General features: G+C 23.7%; 2 protein-coding genes across 2 annotated transcripts in view; both read right to left on the minus strand.

Moving 5' to 3' along the window:
* LOC114120461 (dynein axonemal heavy chain 10-like) overlaps positions 1-939 on the minus strand; it is a 39,028-nt gene extending 38,089 nt beyond the window's left edge. Inside the window, exons 1-2 of the mRNA XM_050200197.1 lie at positions 544-939; positions 31-460 (exon numbers count right to left, since the gene is read on the minus strand). The gene's annotated coding sequence lies outside the window, so the exon portion shown is untranslated. The remainder of the gene's footprint in view (positions 1-30; positions 461-543) is intronic.
* Positions 940-2,518: 1,579 nt separating this feature from the next.
* LOC114120453 (uncharacterized) lies at positions 2,519-12,590 on the minus strand. The gene is made up of 12 exons (XM_027982360.2): positions 12,375-12,590; positions 11,639-11,884; positions 11,505-11,581; positions 11,233-11,287; positions 10,376-10,653; positions 7,321-7,522; positions 6,412-6,588; positions 5,869-6,295; positions 5,096-5,146; positions 4,476-4,538; positions 3,043-3,219; positions 2,519-2,827 (listed from the first exon to the last, which is right to left on the minus strand). The coding sequence occupies exons 2-12, from the start codon at positions 11,830-11,832 to the stop codon at positions 2,627-2,629; spliced, it is 1,902 nt and encodes a 633-aa protein (XP_027838161.1). The 5' UTR covers positions 11,833-11,884; positions 12,375-12,590; the 3' UTR covers positions 2,519-2,626.
* Between the last annotated feature and the right edge of the window lie 11,446 nt (positions 12,591-24,036).

Consider the following 24,036-nt stretch of genomic DNA (forward strand, 5'->3'; position numbering starts at 1 on the left):
CAATAGTGATATTTCTAATTAAATACTTACGTTCTTCTTCAACTTCAATTTCCTCTTTGATGACTTTTTTTACCGTAGTTGTGTAGATGTAAAATATATTTGTGTTCGTATTTCTGTTAATTGTTGATGATTCAAGGTATTGGATGAATTGCTGTCTTAAAAATCCTTCATCTTTATTCAGAGTGTCTCCAAATAATTTAATTGTCTCTTTTTCAGTACCAATTTCAAATACATTATTTATGCATTTTACAAACCATAATAATCTAAAGTCCATTATTCCAAAATGTATTTTCAAAAACTACTGCAGCTTTATCCATAAATTAATTCATTAATTCATTCCAATATGAGATATTAGTGTAAGAAATACGTCAGGAGTTTATTTTAAATTTAATTTTTCTTTGGTTTAGTTGCGCTTATACTACATTCCACGGTAATTCTAACCCGAAACTACAAACACGTGCTATTTAAAGTAAACATTTTAACTTAAGTTGACATAAAAAAATAATTAAAATACCTAATGTTGATACTTTTAAAGGTACCTACTTTAGTGTTACACAATATAAATACGGACTCTTGTATGCATTAGTGCACTTATACCTTCTCATTTACTATTGTTTATAGACTATCAACAAAAATTAAATCGATAGGTATTTTGTAAAAAGTATTTAGTAGACAATAGAAACATCCAAAGGTGTGTATATACACTATCATCTGTCACGGATAAACAACAATATAAATAACCTAGCAACATAACGAAGAAAATATTGGTCCGTAACTACGACAGGTCGACTACTTTAGCTCTATTATGTATAACGTTATTTTGTTCATAAAAATATATACCTACTGAATAATAGAAGTAATATTACTAAACTAAATAAATAATAACGTAATACCTAATGATCAGTTCAGTGTAGTTCATCATGTGTTATTAATATTTAATAACAGGTAATCTTTTTATTGACGTAGGTACTGCTTACTGCATGGAGGTATAATATTATCGTATTTAGATATTATTTAATGAAAACCCATTTAAATTGTAACTATTATAATAACTATTATTACTTATTATTATTATTACCTATAAATATAAGTAAGACATGTTTGTTATACCAAATAAAATAAATGTATAATAGATGAACAAAAACACTAAAAAAAATATTCTGGAAAATTATATTATTGTAATGTAGGTAGGTAACCAACAAATTAAATTACATTTACCTAAATAAACATTTAAATTATATAACTTTTACATTTTAATGATTAACCGTAAGCTGTAATATTATGTTATATATTTACTATTTATTCATGCCTCCAAAATCGCCTCTATCGATATTACAGTAATCTGTAACACACATTGTTGTTCTTGCAATCTTACTTTTTCATAATATAGATACCTATCTAGAATCTCTACTGTTTCATAGAACATCGTGGAAATAACCCACCTACCAGTTACCATCTGTAGCCTATAGGTGTTTATACTTCGATCTTTAACTAGGTAACCTGGCAGTAAATTGAATCTGGTTGGTAGTTGGTGGTAGGAACCAAAAGCAAATATCTAATTAGTAATTATTTATAATATAATCTAGAAAAATAAAAAAAAAAATTAAAGAAAATCGAAAAATTTACACAAACTCAGTTTTAACAAAATCTATAGACTATAGTCAATAGGTTTAGGTATTCTGTTTTTTGCTGTTAAAGTATGAGAGCTGCATACAGACTTGAATTTTCCATCAATTACCTATTAAATATTTATAATAGTATTTTCTAGAATTTTAGATAAAGCACAGTTTTAAAAATATTTCAGCTATTTTTGCTTTATTTATAGATGTAATAATTATTTTTGGTTTTGTTTGATAGTATTTTTGTTACCGTAAAATGGGACATCATTGATATGGCGGGGTAGGTAACTTTGATTTTTCAAATAAATTTGATAATACCGTTATCATATTTTCATCAATTAGTCATAATATAATATACATATTTTAGTCAAAGGAATTTAAAACTTTTGTACAACTTTCCTTATAAGCTGTCTTTATCCTAGTTAAAAATATAAAAATTATTATACCTACGTATCTATCAAATGTTAAACAGTTAAACTAATATTCGAATACTATTATATATAATCCTATTTTACCTCACCAATTCTGTATACTAATTACTTAATTAATAACTAAGATATAGGTATTGAGTATTCAATTTTAAGCTACAATCTACAAATCTACGTAAAAATTAATTTTTTTTTAATTTTTAATTTTATTTGTTTCTTGCTTTAGATTAAAAAAATAAAAAAAATAAATTGTGGTTGGTACTATATGTTTGGTTTTGACGTCCCTTTCATCCACATTCAGTATTCTAAAGATATAGCAGCCAACTGGTGCTACCAATTATTATTTGTATATATTTTATACATGCTTTATCCAGTCAAAATTAATAAGAATCAGAAAATTATCATGTTTAAATCATGAACGGATAATATGAAACTAGAAAAGTTTAAAATATTGAAGAACAATATAAGTAATTCTTATTTAACGTCAATTATATTTATTTAATTGTTTTATTGTTCAATGACTACATTAATAAATAATAATATTAGTAAACATTACAAATCAATAATAACAAATTCTAATCACAATGTTTTCTTATTTAGTAGTTGGGCTTTCATTAGGGCCAATTCATTGGCATTCTGTTCAACGAGCTGCTCGAGTCCTCGAACCCTCTGTAATATCAATTCACACATGTCATGACATGCGGTTGGATTTTGAGCTCTGATAGTTAATTCAGCTAATTGGCTATTTAAATGTGTCTGATGATGAAGTAGAACAGTCATCTATAATTAGACAGAAAAAATAAAGTCAACAATATAAAGTTTAGAATAAATATTAACAAGCATGTCAGAATGTTAGAAAAATTAATGCATATTTGATATTTAACTTTATGTAATTATTTAATTATTATAAGCAAGAAACTTAAAAATGCAAAATATTTATTTATTTGGGGATTTTATACAGTTTATTTTCTTCTATAAAATAAAATAGAATTTACCTGTCGAACAATTATTGCTAATTTGTCTACATCTGAATTTGAATCTAATAGGTCTGCCACATGTTGAACTTCTGCTCCCAAACAACTTTGCAGTTCATGGTGTACTTCGTCATCGGTAAGCTTATTTAAATAAACGCGGAGGGCAAGTCTTAAAATTTTACACTGAAGTGCACACCTCTATTAACATAGATAAAAATTATTTATAAATAAAGTTTCTATACTTTTGTATACAATAAATAAAATGGAATGTTACAATTATAACAATAAACAAACTTAACAATGAAATACTCATATTCTTTGAGAATAGACAACTAAGAATTTGATAATTTGTACTTTACTCATATAAGTGATATAACTATAATACAATTTAACAAAATGTTCATAATACAAACAATCTTTATTGGGGTGTAATTTCGGTTTTTTTTTATTGTTGGTGCAAACATTTTTGCCAGCCACTTAAAATTGTTTTCAGGTCACTATCATGAACACTTCTTTTTGTGAGGGTATCAAGGGGAGACATATCTCCTTTGCTTCACCTTTTTTGCCTTCTCTGTCTATCATTGTTCTACACTTTCTAAATGCTTTGTCTTCTACTTCTCCTTAATTCATACCAGTTATTTTAATGTTATTATCTATTCTATCTAACCAAATCTTCCTTTCTCTCTTTTTCCTTAAACATTTATTTCCAAAATTAAAAAATTAAATACATAATTAATATCTATCTTAAGTACTCTTATATTGAAAAATAGGTGCTAAAAATTAATGTATTATTAAATTCAAAAATAAACCATTGACATTTTTTTAATAACCAGTAAGAAAAGAAATTATTCAAAGTTGTTGTTTTCGGTACTTAAAAATTGCGTCCCTTACCTATGATATCTAAAATGTATAAAGGCGAAATTATTGATTATTATTTAGTGTTATAGTATTTCCAATTCAATAAAAACGATTACGTTAAAGCTTTGATCATTTTCTTGTGAGTTAGGTTCTGTAGATCAACACAATTATTATCACAATACAGTATTAACGGTCCACTACTCTACACGTGTTACTTTTTTAAAAACTGATTATGGCGAGTGAAATGAAAACTATGTACAGCGGAAAACAACAGAATTTATTAGTAATTGATGAGTATAAATTTTAATTTATATATCTATATATATATTTATTTATAATATTTTTAACCTACCAGTAGTAATAAATATTATGTAATTATTATTACAGGCAGTCCTAAGTCTATACAAAAATGGGAAGGGAAATGTTGTTAACTTTTTAAAATTTACGAGACGTATCTGGTATGCATAAAAATAATTTGGGACGCAACTAGTATGACCCCAAAAAATAACTGGGACACAATAGTATGACCCCCAAAAATACCTGGGAAGCAATTCGTATGCCACTGTTACTTTATCTTAATTATATCATTAATTTACCTGTTCTGCAGAAAGGGACATAAATTGATCTTGAGGCACAATATTAAACGGACAACCTAATACCTATAAAAATAAATAATAATTAATGAAGAAAAATTAACAATAGTACATATTTAAATGCATATTAGTATTCTTAGTATTTTGTTTTTAATTTAAACAAACAAGACCTTTAAATTTTTAATTTGTTTAAAATTAGATGTCAAAATATTGTTTATTTAGGCCATATTTGAAAAAATATATATTTTTATGCACACAAGTTTATATTATATACCTACTGTAACCTAAGCCTTAAAGACTTTATCATAACTTATATTAAATTATAATAGATATAAAATAAAATAAGTTTAAAATATTTTACAAGAACATTGAAATACTTTGATCCATTAAAACAAAAATTGAAACACACAAGAATTTTTTTTATACTTTTCTTTAAATAATTTGAAATATATTGTGCATTTGTGCATTATGTAAAAACAAAATTAAAATATTTTAAAGAACTAAGTACTTGTATGTCATATAAAAAATATATTAATACAAGTTATGAGCCCAACTATTTTTATTATATAACATATGTAACTATAAACGAAAAATATTTAGTTAATGAGCTAATATTAACTTACATTTAATCTCAATCTCAGATTACATAAATCTTCATATTGTCTAAATAAGTTCTGAAAAAAAAAAATAATTCTTTGAATAGAATAAATATATTATAAAAACAAAAAATAAAAAAATAAATGTGTTTTTTATAGTAATTTATGACTTATTAACTAAGAATATTATATTTTTTCAATAACAAAAACTGGTAAGAGTATTATCCCTCACACCAAAATTTATAATACTATATTAATATATAATTTGAATACATACACAAAAATTAAAATACAGCTAAAAATAAAAGTCTACATTACTTTTATTCAAGTACATTTACAATAAAAATCATTAAATTTAGATTTTTCTCTCAATTTTTGAATAATGTTGTAGTTATCTAACATGATTTGAAAATTTTTTGATATAGTATATGTAAACACTTGTGCAGTGGTTTTAAAATTGTTTTATAAAAATGTTTAAGACTAATTTTCTGGTTATTATTTAATTTTTTAAATAAAATCTTGTGGCCGCCATATCAAAAGAATACTCACGGGGTACCCAGTTTGAACATTTCTAAACTAATGCATGGTCAGGTTGCCTAGTTACCTAGGTATCAAGTAGGGTCTCAAGATTTTTATTTTTATTGATTTCAAGTAATTTGTCACAATTGTGTACTTTAAGCCTAAATATAAATCATTGTACTTGCATACCAAACATGTGCTAAATTTAAACTGTTTATATTTATTGTAAAAATAGTATAATTGTATAATCCTCAAAATTAAGTTGAATTATAATAACTTACTTTAGAAGAAACATCTTCATTTGCTGTTAATTCATTTTCAGTTAAAGATATTAAATTGGTTTGTGCACATGATGTATCAGCACTATCAGATGCTGCACCTGAATCAACTTCTGAACTCGCTTTACTAACATCCTGACAAGGCTCGACTATAGATAATAAATCTTCTAAATCTCTTTCTGGACTATAATCTTTGTCAAAAGGTTGACTTGAATTAAATATAGGATTTAAATTGTCCATTTTGGTATCATTTTTATGTATATCAATCGACAAGCTATTTTCTTTTTGAATCTGTGTATCTGAATTTACTGACGATGATGAATCAACTTTAAATATCACATTAGTTTCTTCATCTAAGTGTTGAGAACTCTCATCAATAATAGTTTGAGCTTGCTCATTAATTACTTTTGAGTCAGATGGTATTGGTAAACTAAAATTTATAAATCAAAATAATTAGAGTTCAAACTGTATTAATCTTTAAATATAAATTAATAAATAACATGTATTCAAATAATTGAGAAATTAGTTTTAGAAACTTTAACCAACTTTTCACTATCAGCAATAACACTAGATGGTGGTGTTTCTATTAAAGTCCCGTCACGAGTTAACACAAATGACTGCTGACCAATTATTAGTCGTCTTGACATTTCCGGGGACTTGTCACCACCTTGACTGTCAAGCCATTTACGATTATCTGGAGTTAATACACTACCAGGTGTACACCTATGAAACATAATAAAACATTCAAACATGGGTAATTATAGTAATAAATAGGTTACATATTTTGCAATTTTAACTGTTAAGTGTATTTAAAAATTTATCTTATCTGTAGTTTTATAATAATATAATTCACTTATATTTAAAGAGTTACCTAATGTTTATGTAGGTTTATTAAAAAATTTTTTTAGTTATTTTATTACTTAAATAAATTTCATATTCTGTCATAATTCCTATAAAAAAACAAAATGTGGAGGAAATAAATTTAAAGTTTTTTAATCACTACTATCAGTAAGTTATGGTATATTCACAAAAAAATATGAAACTATTTTTAATTCAGATAATACATATACAATGCATGATACAATCGTTACCACAATACCACTGTATTATATTATATTTTATACATCATAATTTAAATTATTAAGAAATTATTTGTGTTCAAATTTAAAATAAATACTATCAATTATTTTAATATGTTTAGTTACATGTTAATATAAATAATAAATGCTATTAAAATATAAAAATAGTAAAAGTGATAATTTTTCATCAAAAATTATACACACTATATAAATCCTCTGTATCATAATATAAAAAAATAAATAAATAATTTTGTTAGTCATTCACCTCTAAAATTATCATGTATATTTTTCTCGGAGATTGTTTCTTTATTGAATTTATATTTAAAGATTATTAAATGTCTATGATGGAAGACATTTTGAAAGGTTTGTTAAATACCTAATTTTTGTAAGAATGTTTTCAGCAGCTTTATTAAATCGATTTGATGTTTGTTTTGCACTTTTTTCTGTCAAATGTAGAGATTTATTTGTTGGGACCATGACTCTTGAAGAACCTTTTGGGCACGTCATATCGCGTTCGTGTTCTCGAAGTTTTTCCATGATTTTTGCAACTATTACTGATGGGCTCGCATGTGGTGGTCCTATAATAAAATTAGAAATTAGAAACATACATTTAAAAACAAATTAAATGTACACACAGTCATTTATGCAATAAGCCTGCTTTAAAAAAATAGCAATTTCAATCAATTCAATTATTTTCTTTATTTTATAAATACTAAAAACGCGTATAATTTAAAGATAAATGTATAATTGAAAAATAGTAATAAAAGTTGATATAGAATGAATAAAGAAAGATATTTTATACTATTAATAATCAATGATTAAAAATTAATTACGAATGCTTAGTATAAAATGTGATAATTAAGCTTTTCTAACTAGATATTAGCACAAAATAAGGCGAAACTTAATATTCAGCAAATGTCTATAGCTAAAACAAACTTATTAAACCATCTAATATAGTCATTAAAGAGGCACAAATATATTTAACAAAATGTGTATTAAATACTTAGTTATTTGCAATAACAATGCTATACTAATTATTATGAACTATAAAAAGTATTTTAAAAATGATATAATAATAATACATAATATAAAAGCAAGTGATTTAAAATAAATTTTGTTTAGTAAATTAAAAAATGAATATGGTTTAAGTATAAATATAACTTTATTACTTAGTGATTTCCTAAAAAATAGTGCCAGGTTGCATGGAAAATTGATGAATTTAATGGTTCAATAAAATTCAATAGATCAATCACAAACCACTAAATCATGTTTAAAGGATCATTACATCATCATTAATTCATTAAATACTTAGTGATTGTTCATGCAAGACGCTATAAATCTTTTTTACCAATAACTCATTGATACTAGTAACTTAATAACTAATAATACAAAAAGATTTAATAATTAACTTTTAATAAATATAAAAAAATGACACAAATAACTCACTAATTAGTATATTAAAATTAGTTAACATTTTCAATATAATTAACAATAACACAATCATTGAATGTTCAATCAATTGTATTAATTTGATTATTTCATATCTATGATACTTTTTCTAACTATAAAAAAATTTTTTAAATATTTTTTAAGTATTTTGATAAAATAATAAAATAATAATAATTTAACAACTATGATGATTTCAACAAATATTTTAATTCTATTAATGATTATTCCAGGGACGCCATTTAGGGGGGGGGGAAGATACTTTAGCATCTCTATTTTCTTTAACATCTTATTGATAATCCATACAATTTACAAACACGCGACAATGGCTGATGCATAAAAGTTGAAATATATTATAACCAATATTAAACCAGGTTCTTGCACTTAAATTAACCAGAACTCAGAACACCCCTAAAAAATCAAATACCTGACACCCATATATAACATCCAATAGTTTTTTTTCTAAGGCACACAAATTAATAAAAACTTGAATAAAAAAATTTGGTTAACATGAAACCCAAATCACATTTTTATCTTACAATCTATTAACATGTATTTTGTATGGTTGGTTCAATTTTGTAATTAGTTATTTAATAATAACAATACTAATTAGTAGTTACTATTAATAGGAATAATTTTATAGTCAATTATAGATATAAATACTAAAAAAAATGTCTTAAAATAACTTGAAAATAAAATCCAATAATAACATTTGATAATTAATTCTGATTAAAATGAATCACCTAATAATTAATATTAGATAATTTATTATAATTAATAATTTTGATTTATTACTTTATTAGTATCAAATTAGACCAAATAATGCCAGTAGCAGTATAAAATATAAACATGTATTCGATATGGTGTTAACAACTAAACAACATATTGACAGTGATAATGTTATGCTTTAAGTTACAATTTTTAAAATAGTAACAGATAATTAAATGGGAACTCCCAAAATGAATAATAACAAGGTACATATATTTAAATAAGTAGCAAGAACTCAAAAAATTAGATTACTATAAACAAATGTCTATATAATTTTTGATTGCATAGTTCTAGAAATTTATTTTTCTCAAAAAAAACTAATATAAAATATTATATTGTTATATTCTAGACTACTGAACATCCATATGATCCAAAATTAATCCAAATAATATTGGTATGAATACCCAAACATAAATTTGCTTAAATTTTTTTTCAGGTATTTGAACGCCCAAATACATCCAACTCCTAAAACCCAAATAAATTATCTAGTTGCAAAGCTCTGATGAAAACCATAACGATTAAAATATAATTCATACATGTAGAAGTAATTTATACTAATTATTTATAGATGTATATTATTAGTATGCATGACAAAAGCTATTTTTAACTTTCTGATTATTTTAATTCACCAAAATATTAAATATTTAACTCCTTAACTCCTATATGTATACAATATATACATAAAATACATGTATTTACTATGATGAAGAAAAAGTGACATGACAATGAACAAATAAGTCTGTCTAAATTTTGACCCACTATTAAAAATCCAAATGGCGCCACTGAATTAAACAATTTAAAATGCATAGAAAGTATTAAAAAAAGTAATTGTAACCAAATAATGATAATGAATGAAAAATATTTAAAATATTTAGTTAATTCGATATATCAAAAAATGTATTTCTTCAATAAAATTAAAATGAAGTTTATATGATACTCAATACTACTACTATTAAGTTATAACATGCAATAAAATAATAAAGAAAATTGAATACAGCAATAAAACAATCAACAAATTTGGCACAACAGCTGTAGAATGGACTTACATAGTACAATTGTTTACTGAAACACCTGTAGATTGATGTTCCATCAATGTACCTGAATGAAAAGATCTTCCTTCATTAATTTTTGTTAATGAATAAAAATTTAAATGGATTTTTGACTAAAAACTTTATATAATATCAATATGAATGTAACTAACTATAAAATTAACCTACCAGTTAATCCACGGTAACCCCATAATCCAGATTCATACATATAAATTAGTTCTTGTTGGTGTTTTAAGTACTCTTCCACAGAAACTCCTTTAAGTTGGGATGGCTGTAAAAATCGCTTTGGAACACGTCCATATTCTCCATATGTAGTTGATTCAGTTCCACCACCAAATCCTAGACCTAGTAATATTTCTTCAGGATCTGGTTTACGGGCATTTAATAATTTGGAATCAAAACTAGAAGTTTGGCTTTCAGCTTCTGATGGTGCACGTACAATATTACTTTTATAAAAAGTAAATAAAAAATAAAAAAAATAGATTACAAATATGTTTAAAAACATCTTACTAATAAATTCATCATTTTAACTTCTGTATATCCATGTTCATAATCATAATTAATATTATACTTTATTATTATAAAAATTAATATTAATATTAACTATTAATTATATAATATACCTACATGTTTCAAGTATTTATGTAGTTTATAAGGTGTATGTGGTTTTAATTAGGTATATTTGTAAAAACCTATAGTATAATAAATTAAGTCGTATAAATTGTAAATCAAATTCTATGATTCATAATTTATGAATACATGATAATTTACTTTTCAAACATTAAAATAATGTAGATCAAATTTCAAATATTATGTATGCCATATGCCATTTGGACTATTTTAATTTAGCTTCAAAGTTATTAATTCCAAATTAAAATACAAAATTTTGACTAGAAGCTTTATACCTACCTATATACCTATAAAAGTACTATGGTGTTATTTGATAAATGTTTTTAATAAGATTTTTTATTCACTATCATAAAATCAACATATTATAATTACCAACACAAATAAACAAATATTACCTTTCAGTTGTTACAGTGACATTTGGAATAGTTCCGACTCTAGATAAGTGTACAGCTACAAATAAAATTAAAACAATTAGCTAACTAATATTTTATAAAAATATAATATGTTCAACATATTTTACGTTAAAAGTTGATTGTGTAATTAATTATTTATTTCCAATTATTGAAACACACAAAGTATAAGCAATAAATATTTAAATATAACCTTCTATTTTTAAATAATTAAATTTTGATTAGTATAAATTAAAATTAAATACTTAAAATAATACCTTCTGCTCCTAATGTAAGATTATCAACTTCCAAACTGTTTAAAAGTGTAGAAGATTCTACATTATCAAAATCTTCTCTAAAAATAATTAAAAAATGTAACAAATCATCAAGTGAATTTTAAAATAAAAATTACTTTTGATCAACAGTTGTTGTTAGTGAATCTACCCATTCTTGTATAGTAACAGGACTCCTATTTCGAGGTGTAGCAGAAGGTGGTCGTTTTAGTTGACCTTCATTAGTTTCTTGAATAATTTGTTCATTGATTACATATTTATCTTCCAAATGTTCTACCATTACTTCAGGAACTTTATCATTATCTTGGGCCATTGTAGTTGTATTTTCATCATTCGATATAATTTTTGAACCTTCCAGAAAACTTCTAAAAAAAAATAGTACTTTATACCTATTACATGTTTAAATGAATAAATCATATTATGTAATTATGTACCTATAACATATTGTACTCAACAGTATCTAACAATATAAAATTAGAGTTTTAAATAAATAAATCAAAATCTTATCCATTACTTATTAAATTCGTAATAATAAAATTATATGAATTAATATCTAAACTTATAAATATTATGAATTATTATTATTTTTTTAATGCTTTTACTTTTTTAGTCAAAATGTCTGACAAAAAAAAATGTCTAAACAATCAATCAATTAATAATAATTTACTTATAAAACATTATAATTATCTATCAATGAATCTGATAATATATAGGTACCAACAGTTTTTTCGCTCGAGAACTATCATACATAAAATAGGTGCCTATTTTATATTAATATTTAATACTTATAAGTAATGATTTATTTTTACACAAAAAATATTAAATTCTATTATTTAAGCACTGATTAAAGCTTACCAAAAATATTAAGACATATTAATAATAAATAAATTATTTAGTCCAGTTTTCATAATTTTAGAATTAAACATAATTTTTGTTTTATACAAACAAATGTATTTCAATATAATTAATTATTTACATACAATAACTAGGTATTTAATGGCAAGACAATAAACTGAAAATTGTTTACGAAAAAATAATTATAATTTAATTAAGTCAAAACAACTATTAACAATAAATTACAATTTAATAATAATAATATTATTTGTATTTATAATCGCATTTATCACGGATTTAAGTATGTGATAAGGTCATTAATCTAGTATTGATAGTGCCGCACTGCTTATCAATAGACAACAAGTCTCCTCTCTCCACACAACTATTATAGTCGTATGATGAATGTATTAATTTTACAATGATACCTATGTGTGTTTTTCACTTATGAGTTCATAATAAGTTATTGATAAGATGATTCAATTTTTAGCAACTGTGAGGGTCATTTTGGATAACAAAATGCCAAGGTTTTTAGATTATAATCTAAAAACCTTGAGCAAAATGGACCTATTTTTTACTTTAGGAGGATTAAAATTAAAATGGATAAAAGGAATTTTTGTGCTAAATCAGATTTTGACTAAATTGATTTCTTTATTTGGTTAATGTTTTAAAACGTATTACCACAAAAACTTAGAAAAATTTTAAAAAATGTTTATGCTTATATTATAATATGTATAATATAATATTATTTTAAAAAAATTTTAATTTTTTTTTGTTTTAAGCTATTTATAGACAATTGAAATTGTTTTCGTGAACTCGTGTAAATTTCGAAAAATATAATTTAGTTTGTAGTTAGAAATACATAAAAATATTTCTGTTTATACTTCAGATTTAGAAATTGAATACAAGGCACTTTATAAGTTTTCCAACCTAAGAAAAAAAATTCTTCTAGAAAGCCAAATTAATTTTTTATGAATGACCATTTAAAATTCAAATTTGTACAACATTGGATTTTCAAAAACAAATAAAGTAAATACTTGAAATTTTCAAAAAAAATTTATCATATCGTTTTCATTCTATGAAAAATTTTTTCCATTTTGAGCTATTTATAGGCATGCTAAATTTTCAATTTTCTTTATTATTTTTTTTAAACATCGAAAAAAACGAATACTGGTTCAAAATTCTTGAAAATCTATTACAAGCTTTCACATAAATAGTTTTAATATTAAATTTGTATAAAAATATTAAAAATATTATAGGCATAATGTATTTTTTGTATTTGAATTTAGAATTTTGATGAAATTCGTCAAAGTCGTAAAAATATTATTAATAATTTTGTGGGTAATTTGAATTTATTATAGATTTTTCTTTTTATAATTAATTACTTTTGTCTTTTACCTTGAAATGACTTATAATTGTAACATCTGTCACCTCAAATAGACAAAATATCTAATGTTAGACTAATGTTTAACTTAGTCAGACTACCATATAAAAAGCAATCAAATTATTCTAAACTTTAAATTTTAGCATAAAATTGATTCATTATTTACTCGGTATACATTCTAAAATTAGTATAAAAATTAAATTAATCATTTTTAAAACCATATTGATGATTTTTTAGACATACGGTATCCATAAGTATGTGATACTGACAAAAAATCAAATAAAAAAAAAAAATTCAATTTTGATTTGTTTATGATTATAATTAATGTTTCTAACCATATTCTTTATTCAAATTTAAAAATAAATACAATAAAAGAAATTGCCAAAATCCTGTATAAATGATTTTGCTTTCAATTAGAGAACATAACGTTAAGATTTAAATCTCAATTTTCCTAAATTATAGATTATCAATTCTAGTCAAATCTTCTTATAAAATGTCACCATTGAGTGACTGCTTTTTTCATGTGTATTCAAGTTGTAATTTACCCAAATTTACCCAAATGGCCAAATATACATGCTTATTATAATACTTAATTACAAATTATTTTATAAATAAAATTAAAAAAAAAAAAATCGAACTAATTCTGATGATTAGGTATAGCTGATTTTTTTGATAATAGTTAGAAGTCTGTGGTATATTCGAGAATTGTAATAGTAGCACGATTTAAGATAGTAGGTTAAATTACTAAAAAAAAATAAAATTAAAAAAAAAGAATTACTATCTTAAATCATGAATAGTATTAAAAACGGATTAAATAACAATGTGTGATAATATTGTAATCATTATCATTATTATTTTTCAATATTATTATTAATTATGTTGTGTTGGCAGTTATGTCATCTTACAGAACGTGTACTCACTGCTCATTACATTTTATAAATTCATTGTGATTTGTAATATTGTATTCAAATTTGTACTTATTAATTATGTTTAATTAAATAAACTAAAAGTATTAATAAAATAGTATTACATTTAATATGTTATATCAAATAATAATATAAAACACAATGACAATGAGTATTTATTGGGTCCATTTCTATGCCCTCTCACTCTATTATACCTATTCATTGACCTATTATAGCAACGTATAATTAAAATTTTTTTACAATGCCATTATTTAATATGTATAATGTATATAAGTGTCAAGTTTATATGATATTCAACAAAGAATATGAATGTTAGTTTTTCGTTGTAATTCAAAAGCATAATATTAGCGGGGATTTACATATACATTTTATATCAAGAACCAGTCAATATTTCGGTAAGTATTAGGAATTTTAAAATATATTTTTTTAACTTTCTAGGTTTTACTGTTTAACACTGGGTTATAATTTTTATAATTTTAATTGCCTCTTTATTAGATAAAACACTACCAACCATAAGCGTGCACAAGGGTGTTGCAGGGTATGCTATAGCAACACCTGCGGGCTGCTAACACCCACAATTTTTATTTTTTTAACTAAAAATAGTTAGTAACGTAGAAGTTAAAATTTACAAAATAAGAAACATTACAAAATACGTCTAGAATTGTAATAAGAATAATATGTACCTACTGACGTATTATATAAAATAAATGAAATTTTTGGATATATCAAATAAATAATAATATATATTGACTTATTATATATAATTTTCAGCAACACCTATTTTCGATAACGAAAATCTATAACACATTGAAAAAAAACATATATTTATTGGAATTTAATTGTTATTTTTAATTTTTTGTAAATTATAACGTACCTATATTTTAAGTTATATAGTAAGTATTTATATGAGTTTCTATTTATTTCGTACCTATTAAATAATATTATTATTTTGAATTGTTATTATTTACCATTAATCTATATTCTAAAAAAATGTTTTATTTTATTTATTATATTTATACTACTGTTTGTAATTATTATTAAACATATATTTTAAATTTTGTTCAACCATTATATTATACTCACTTAACCTATTTATTATATTTATACTACTTATTAATTTTAATATGTTGTTATTTAATAATAAAGTTACATTATGTTCAAAAGATATCGGTTTAATTTCATTATAATATGATCTATTTTTCAGAATGGGTAATTATTGGTGTGTAGAGGTTATATTACTTTCGATTTGGTAAAATAATTCAAAATAGTTACAAGGTTACTTTTGGCAAAACTAGAAAAATTCATACAAAATATTTTTTTCTGTTTTATTTTTTAGTAATCCGTGTTAATTTTTCTATCGCGAGTGATGGATACTAAAATTTTTAATATTTCAATTCAAATATAATAAATATTATAGGTAATAAAATTCAATTTTTTCAAATCGTAGTAAATGTTTATTAATTCCTGTTCAAGAGTAAAAACAAATTTATATCAGTTTTTAATTTTAAAATTATTCAAAATTTTAAATATTACTATACAATAATTATTTAAAAAAAAAACTATAAAAACACATAAAAAAAAAAAAACGAACAACCTGCGCATAGAAAAAATTCAATTTGGGGTTAAGTTATAAAGTTTTTACCTCACTTCCTACAGAATTTTCAAATTGTTGTAATAGATAGTAAATAATTGTAACCTAATGACTGTATATCGTGCTCAAACAGATTTTAAAAATTCAAAATCTGAGGGCTGCCGTTTCTACACCCCCCCCCCCCCCCGACTTACTTGTTTTCACGATATCCAGATATAATTGTGCACTAACGACCGGACTTCGTGCACTATCAAGCACTAACGACGCACAAACAATCTGCACAAACAGAATTTAAAAATTCAAAATCGGGTGCTACTGTTTATTAAAAAACTACATACGAATACCTAGGCACGATTTTTTTTTATTAGCCCTTGAAGTCCAAATATTGACAAAAATTTGTCAAAATCATGAATATTTTCAAATTATTTTGTAGGAATAATTCATTGATATTTTTGTATAAGTAGCTAAAAGTTGAAATTTTAACAGAAGATTTTCCATAAATTTAGCTAACAAAAACATAACTTTTGGTGTATTCAAGCTATTAAAATATAAAACACTTTTTTCACCAACCACTGGTAATTATATCGTAGACTGACAAATCATCTTCGTTCAAAATCGTTTTTCGTATACAGTGATATGTATCATTGGATTCAAATTTAACACTCTTATAATATATAATAGTGATCCACACGACACCTAATATACAGCACAGCGGTACCCACTTATCCGCTCCTTTTTTTTTTTATTTTTAGATTCATTAATAATTTTAAATTGGAAAATGATCACGATTTTATAGAAAAGTAAGTCATTTTTTCTATACTATAATAATTTAATATATTTATATTTATCTAAATAATATTTTTTTAGTGACCAAATTTATATAGGAAAAATAACTGTCAAAAGGTCATTTGGGGTTGATTTATTTTATAGAATCCATTTGTGGTTTTATTTACCTGATGACCATATTGGCTTATATTAATAATTGTTTGCTGGCAATACTTTTGTAGCTATAGCCAAAATAAAAGTAATTTATAATAAAATAATTATTAATTAATTTAATAATTTTTTTATGATCAGATGGTCTATTGCAAGGGCAACCAATAACGTGCAACGTGGCTACCGACTTATTTTTATTGTTATACATTTGCTAATATTTTGGCTCTTGATATTATTTTATTCATCTTTATGGTTTGCGAACATATTTATATTGGCCACCCCTATTTGATTGTAAATTACAAAGAAGTGTAGCGTCCCGACAACTATTATAACTATTGAAAAGGGTGAATAGTTTAAAACTAAATAAAAAGATTCTATATATTGTTGTAGGATTATTGTAAATTAACTTTTTAGGTATTTTCTATGAAATTCGGTATGGCACATACTTGCGTTACAATGTAACTTCTGTATTCGGCATAGGAAATGTTTGGACAATCTAATTTGGCTACCTTATTTTATAACTGAAATAGAGTTCTTGGTTTTAAATTAAAATAAATATAACTTCATACCTAGTTAAATTATGTATTAAATTATTGTTTTTTATAATTCAGAATTTATAGTAAACATAGTTAATTTTGAATCTTGTAGTGAAATTTCTGAAAAAATTATTATAAACAAAGATTGTATAATGAAATAGTATTTTGAAACTCTTAGTCATTATAACTTAAGATTATGCGTGACGAAAAAATGCTAATGTGTACAAATAAATAATAATACGTATGTCTGTTATTTGAAATAAACATAAGATAAAAATAAGGTAGTATAAAAACTCGTTTAATATGAGATTAATAGAGTATCTAAACTACGTAAAAAATAGTTTACTTTTTATAAACCGGTTAATTTATTAATTATTTGCAATTTGCATGAAAGTTGTTTTGCTGATTATAATTACATGCAAAATATTTTCTCTGGGTTTTTCAAAGAGACTTTAATATCCAGAACCTACGTCATCTTAAATCTTTACGCCATCTTTAAATTCTTGTATTTATTATTTTAGTGTAATGATACAAATAAGAACTATTTTTTTTTACAATAATTATTTAGTAAATTTTTTTTGAAAATTTCAATGAACCTATAATAAAAAATTTGAACGATTAGTTTTTCAGTTAATAAAATTTTATATTAAGAATTAGTCATTAAGGATAACAATTTTAGTTTATTATTTTAAATTTAAAAAATATGGATATATTTAATATTGGATCTAGTATTGATTTTATTTAGACCATTTTTTACAAAATATTAAATTAATAGATTAATATTAATTACTAAAATGTTTATACCATACCTTCCATTTCTTTTAAACGTATTATTATGGACCTATATAAAAAAAATAGGTTAGGTTTTCCTTATTACTCAAAGTTAAATAGGTAACTTAAAATGTACTTATATTTATTCTGATGTTGAGAAAAGTTAGTCGCCCGGTAAATATAATACTTTTTTAACGTGTGAACTTTTCCAGAGGTATAATTTATAAGACATCAATAATGGTGAAGTTGTAGTTTATTCATACTATTGCGAGATTATTAGACTTTTTAATTTTTAGTCACGAGACAATTAATTTGTTACATAAAATAACCTAAAAGCTCATTGCTTTTTAACTTGAAGAAAATTATATTATACATTATTATATTAGATACTATATACTGCTATTATACATAGATACAGCTTCATAATATTTTGTATATAAATAATTTAAAAGATGTAAAATGGTAATATTGAGCGTAGAAAATTATTCTATTATCAATTTATGTAACTTTTGGGGGAATTGATTTAAAATGTAATACTTAAATATATTTATGTTACAATAAAAATATATTATTTTTATTCTTAAATAGACCAACCACTTGGTGAAATAAGAGTTTTTTTAAAAGCATACCTATGTTTTAACATAACTGTTTAAATGAGTAAAACGAAACGATTAAAGTATCTTATTAACTACCTACCTATCGTCATGTTAGATTATTACTATACAGTAATAATATTTCAATAAAATATAAAATATAAAAATAATATTGTTATTTGTTGGAAATTGATTAACTGTAATTATAATAATGCATTATAAATTAAACACCAGACTAAAATTGTAATTTATTTCCAAAATTATTCAATCAAATACACCTATTATTCATATACCGATACCCGTGGCATTTTTTGCTATTAGATACATAAATAAATTATAATATTATTTTAAGTACTCTGAATCATTTTCCACTATAATATGGTAACATCGAAAGATTTGCGTCTATATTGTAGGTACTTATTAGTTTAAAAATAATGATAAATCACATATTGCAATAAGGATACTCAAAAACTACGCCACCGACCATCATTCGCAGTTATATTATTTGTCCAGTCTGTCGTTTTATTTTTTATTTTTGTTTATTCTCAGCAGGTGAATAAATAGAATCAACACGAATCACATATGTATGGGAAACACAGAGATACGAGAGATAATGATGTCTGAGACAGAGAAGAAAAAAATACATGCAGTTCTAGTCCGCAGTTTAAAAGTTACATTGTTACAAAATATGAATAATAAATGAACAACGTTGAACTGTGTCTCCGCCACTGGACTGCCGAGAGAACTATATATAATAGTTATTTTTTTTTTTTTAATTAGAAGATCTCAACATTTAATAGTTATAAATTATAATAATACTGATGATACGATTATCTCGTTTACTGCATAGAACCCAAATTAGTTTTTCTATAAGCAAAATAATTGCTGAGTGAACAAATATACAAATACAATATAACTTACCGTATTGATTATAGTGATTATATGGTGATTCTTTAACACTTAGTATTTAGAATAAAATAAACATTTTCAAAAGATTATTTTTTAATATACTTTAAATTATTATTACAAAACAATACTTTTGAAAAACAATATTATTTTATTAATACTGTTTTCATGTTTTTACGTTTATTGATAGACAACACCCTATATTTTTAAATTTATACTCCGAATAGGTTAAGTTAGCAGAGTAATTTCTAAGAAATTTGATTTATAAAAAAAATTAATTTTGAACGAATACTTAAAATAATACTCTTCCAATTTAAATATAAAATATACATTTATAATTATAAGTTTATAAATTTACTGTAATTTAACTACTAGTTAAAAATTTGATTTTATACATAATAATATAAAAAAGCGAGGTTAAGTGGGTGCCGTTCTGCTGTCAAAATATTTTGAAAAATTAACTGCATGTAGATAACACTTATATAAAATTATTAACAGTGATTAGTTTTCGAGTTACAACCATATAAAAAAATCCATTTGGTCGAAAACTGGTTTCGCGTAAAAATTCCCATTTTTCCATCACTTTTTTTTTATTCTTTATTGATTGTAAAAATATTAAAATACATATTAGTTTAAGTTTTTTCACGTTTGTGATTTAATGTTTAAATAAATAAGTTCCATTGTATTATAATTGATAGGATTAGTACGTAGATATTTAATTACATATAGAATAGATAGTAATTAGATACCCAATTTAGTCTATCTATATATTTTTATCTTGTGGCTATAGAGTAAAGACAATAATATAATAACTTAATAGATAATGGATTTTACTTTTAAGACATAAAATGTATGAATTATAGTTGTATTATCTATGATTATTTATCTATATTTTATTTGTGTTTTGATCTTAAAAAGATTGATTTTAAATAATAGCCTTTAAATAAAAAAATTCTCGTTAAGTGTTTAAAAAACTGTTTCCCATTTGTTAACGACAATAATAATATAATAACATCGATTATTTACGGCTTATTATTATTTACATATAATATATATATATATATATGAAGTTAAGTTAACCGGATTATTCGTAAAAACTAAAGAGGAAAAAAACTAAAGATTGGTTTGGGTATTTCCTATAGGATAACTTTCATGTAAGCCGAAGGTCAATTGAGTAGAAGTGATTACAATTTTGTTTACTGCAAATTTAATATTTACAAAATAAAGAATGTGTGCGGATCCTATATAAAAGGTAACTAACAAGCGCAGAGGTATCAGTGTATATTGGATTTTCAAAGACGAATATTCAGAAGTCTCAAGAATCATGAAATTTTACACAGCGGTATGTAGTTTATTTAGTATATTGTTAGTTCATTAAAGTTTTTGATTTGAATCACAGTTTATTTTTTTGCGATAGATTTATAAATATTTTCCTTAGATAATATTATACAAAAGATTGTGTATCAGTTCGAGATAGGTACTTTAAAAACAATTACACATTTTTAATTAAATGAAAAAAGTTCAACTTTACCTACATCAAATACAATTTTTAAAGAATTTATTTCTATCTCAAAAACTTTAAAACTCAAACTTATACTTGTATTGCATGTACCTACCTACTATAGTAATTTACGTGATTTGATGTATATATAATTAATGTTTTTAATATATTATATTATTATTAAAATTTATTGATAAAACAATTTGTTATCTTAATGAATAACTGTTTTTATCATTATTATTGAATAACAGTTTAAATAAATGAAGCATATTACCTATTATCATCGTGTCCTTTCCGTTTTGTTCACATTCTACTTCCTTCTCATTTCTTTAAGCTTTCATTAAATGATTCTCATTTCTGCATTCTCCATATCGATCTAATAAATTAAGTTATGTTTGTAACATTACCGATCTAATCTTGAAACGAATCTTTAAACGGCCAACGTGATTATCTATTACTCTTTTTTTAATTCTTCCAACGTTCCTTATAGCAAAAAACATTCACTTGTATCAACAAAAAAATATCATACTATTCATACTTAATATTATATTATTATTTTTAACTACACATGTTAATTAATTTAGTTTTATATTCTTCTCTTTATTTTTGTAAATAACTTCTATTCAACATTGTTCCTTTTATATTTCTCGCTAATATCTAATTATCAAAACTAATTGTAATACAAAGTTTAAATTAAAAAAAAATGTTTAAATATTTGGGCATATATCAATTTCGCCGAAATCACATTTTACCTTTAAGAAATCTATCGATTGCGCCTCATATCAAACCTCAAATTTTTTGACATATTGATTCCAACGAACTTTTTTACATATAAATTAAAATTAATTTCTTCAGAATGAACAACTAACAGTTCTGAATCGTTTCATTCAAAACTTAACGCGTAATTCATCAAAACACATTCAAATATATTTTTGTTTTTCCATCAATATACACAATTGATAATATTGAAACGGCGGAAAACCTAACCCAAAATATTTGTCTTAGAATTGCATTCATTTGATAATTATATAAAAGTGTAAAAATATTAATTCTCTAGAATTGTATTATTTTACAATAAAAGGATAACTAAAATATAAACTTTATAATGATTGTGTTTATTAATGTTGTTTAGATATTAGCTTTGTGCTTTGTCATTCTCGTAATGACTCAACAAGCTACTTCTAACCCAGCCCCTGAACCACGCAAGGGTGATGGCGGTGGAAATCACCATGGAGGTGGTTGCCAACACGGACATTGTGGAAATCAGTACAACAAACCATACCACAAACCACCTTACCACAAACCACATAACAACGGACATCATTAAATTTAAAACAATTTCATTCTAATAAATACAGTACAATAAAAGTATTAAAAAGCTATTTTATTTTCATAACCATTGATGTGTCATATTTAATTCAAAATCAGAATAAACGATAATTTATCATACAATTTTTACCTATATCAAACAATTGCGTGTTTATTTATTTTTTTCTTACTTAATGTGGGTTGACGTATGATTTAACTCATGAAAAAATAAAAGGATACTATACTATTTGCTAAACCACAAGGAGGATTTGGTTTAAATGTCGAAAAATAAAAGCAAAATTAAAAGTTTGTGTTTATGATTATAAGGAATCACATTTTTTTTTTATCAAAATAAATACTATTTAAATCATTAGTATTTATATCGATTAAGATTTAAGTTATTTAACGGTAAAAAAGCACGGTTAAAATTGTAATACTAATTACGTTTTTTTTTAAAATTCTAACCTATTAAGGTTACATTAGGAAGTTTAATAGTCAAAAAAATCAGAAAGTCAATACAAACATTATATCATGTATAATAAAAATAAATAAACTTTGTTTAACATAATAAATAAACGTTTAAAGAATTTTAAAAAGAAGCTCATTTAGTAAAAGTAGTGAAGTTATCTTATAAGTATAATAATATATAATAATTTATATCTTCATAATGACTAACAATGTTATAATATACCTAAGAATTAAGATTCACTTAAACTTAAGCTTTATTCAAAAAAGAGAATGATATTATAGGATCATACATTCATACGTGCGACTATTTACATTTGAAAAACACATTTTTTATAATCAAAGAAAGTTTATTAATAATTATATATTTTTTAACGGCATATAAAAAAAAAAGATTGGTCAAGTGAGTAACGCTCTGCTGGAAATTTTCCTTCAAAGTTATTTGTAATAGGAGACGGGAAAGTACCGCATTTTGAAAATATAATTGAAATTGATCGCGATTTAGGAGAAACAATGACTAGCATCGATCATTTAATATCGAAAGTTTACCCTGATATCATTGAAATAGAAAATAAAGATTATCAATGGATGTGTCAAAAGACAATGTTGGCGACGAGAAACGGTAGCGTTGATAAAATGAACGACCTAATTTTAACTAAATTCCAGGAGATATTATAGTTGTTACCTAAACATCTATTGATAATGTATGCATAAAGAAGATGTGGTCCATTACCCACGGGAGTATCTTAATTCTTTAAATCCAAGTGGC

The sequence above is a fragment of the Aphis gossypii genome, chromosome 2 (assembly GCF_020184175.1).
Source record: "Aphis gossypii isolate Hap1 chromosome 2, ASM2018417v2, whole genome shotgun sequence".
In the NCBI taxonomy this organism is placed as follows: Eukaryota; Metazoa; Arthropoda; class Insecta; order Hemiptera; family Aphididae; genus Aphis; species Aphis gossypii.

Coding starts and splice junctions, on each gene's coding strand:
- LOC114120453 (XM_027982360.2), bottom strand. CDS start 11,832: ATGGCCCAAGATAATGATAAAGTTCCTGAAGTAATGGTAGAACATTTG. Junction 11,582..11,638: donor ACAACAACTGTTGATCAAAA/GTAATTTTTATT, acceptor AATTATTTTTAG/AGAAGATTTTGATAATGTAG. Junction 10,654..11,232: donor GTCACTGTAACAACTGAAAG/GTAATATTTGTT, acceptor TTTTTATAAAAG/TAATATTGTACGTGCACCAT.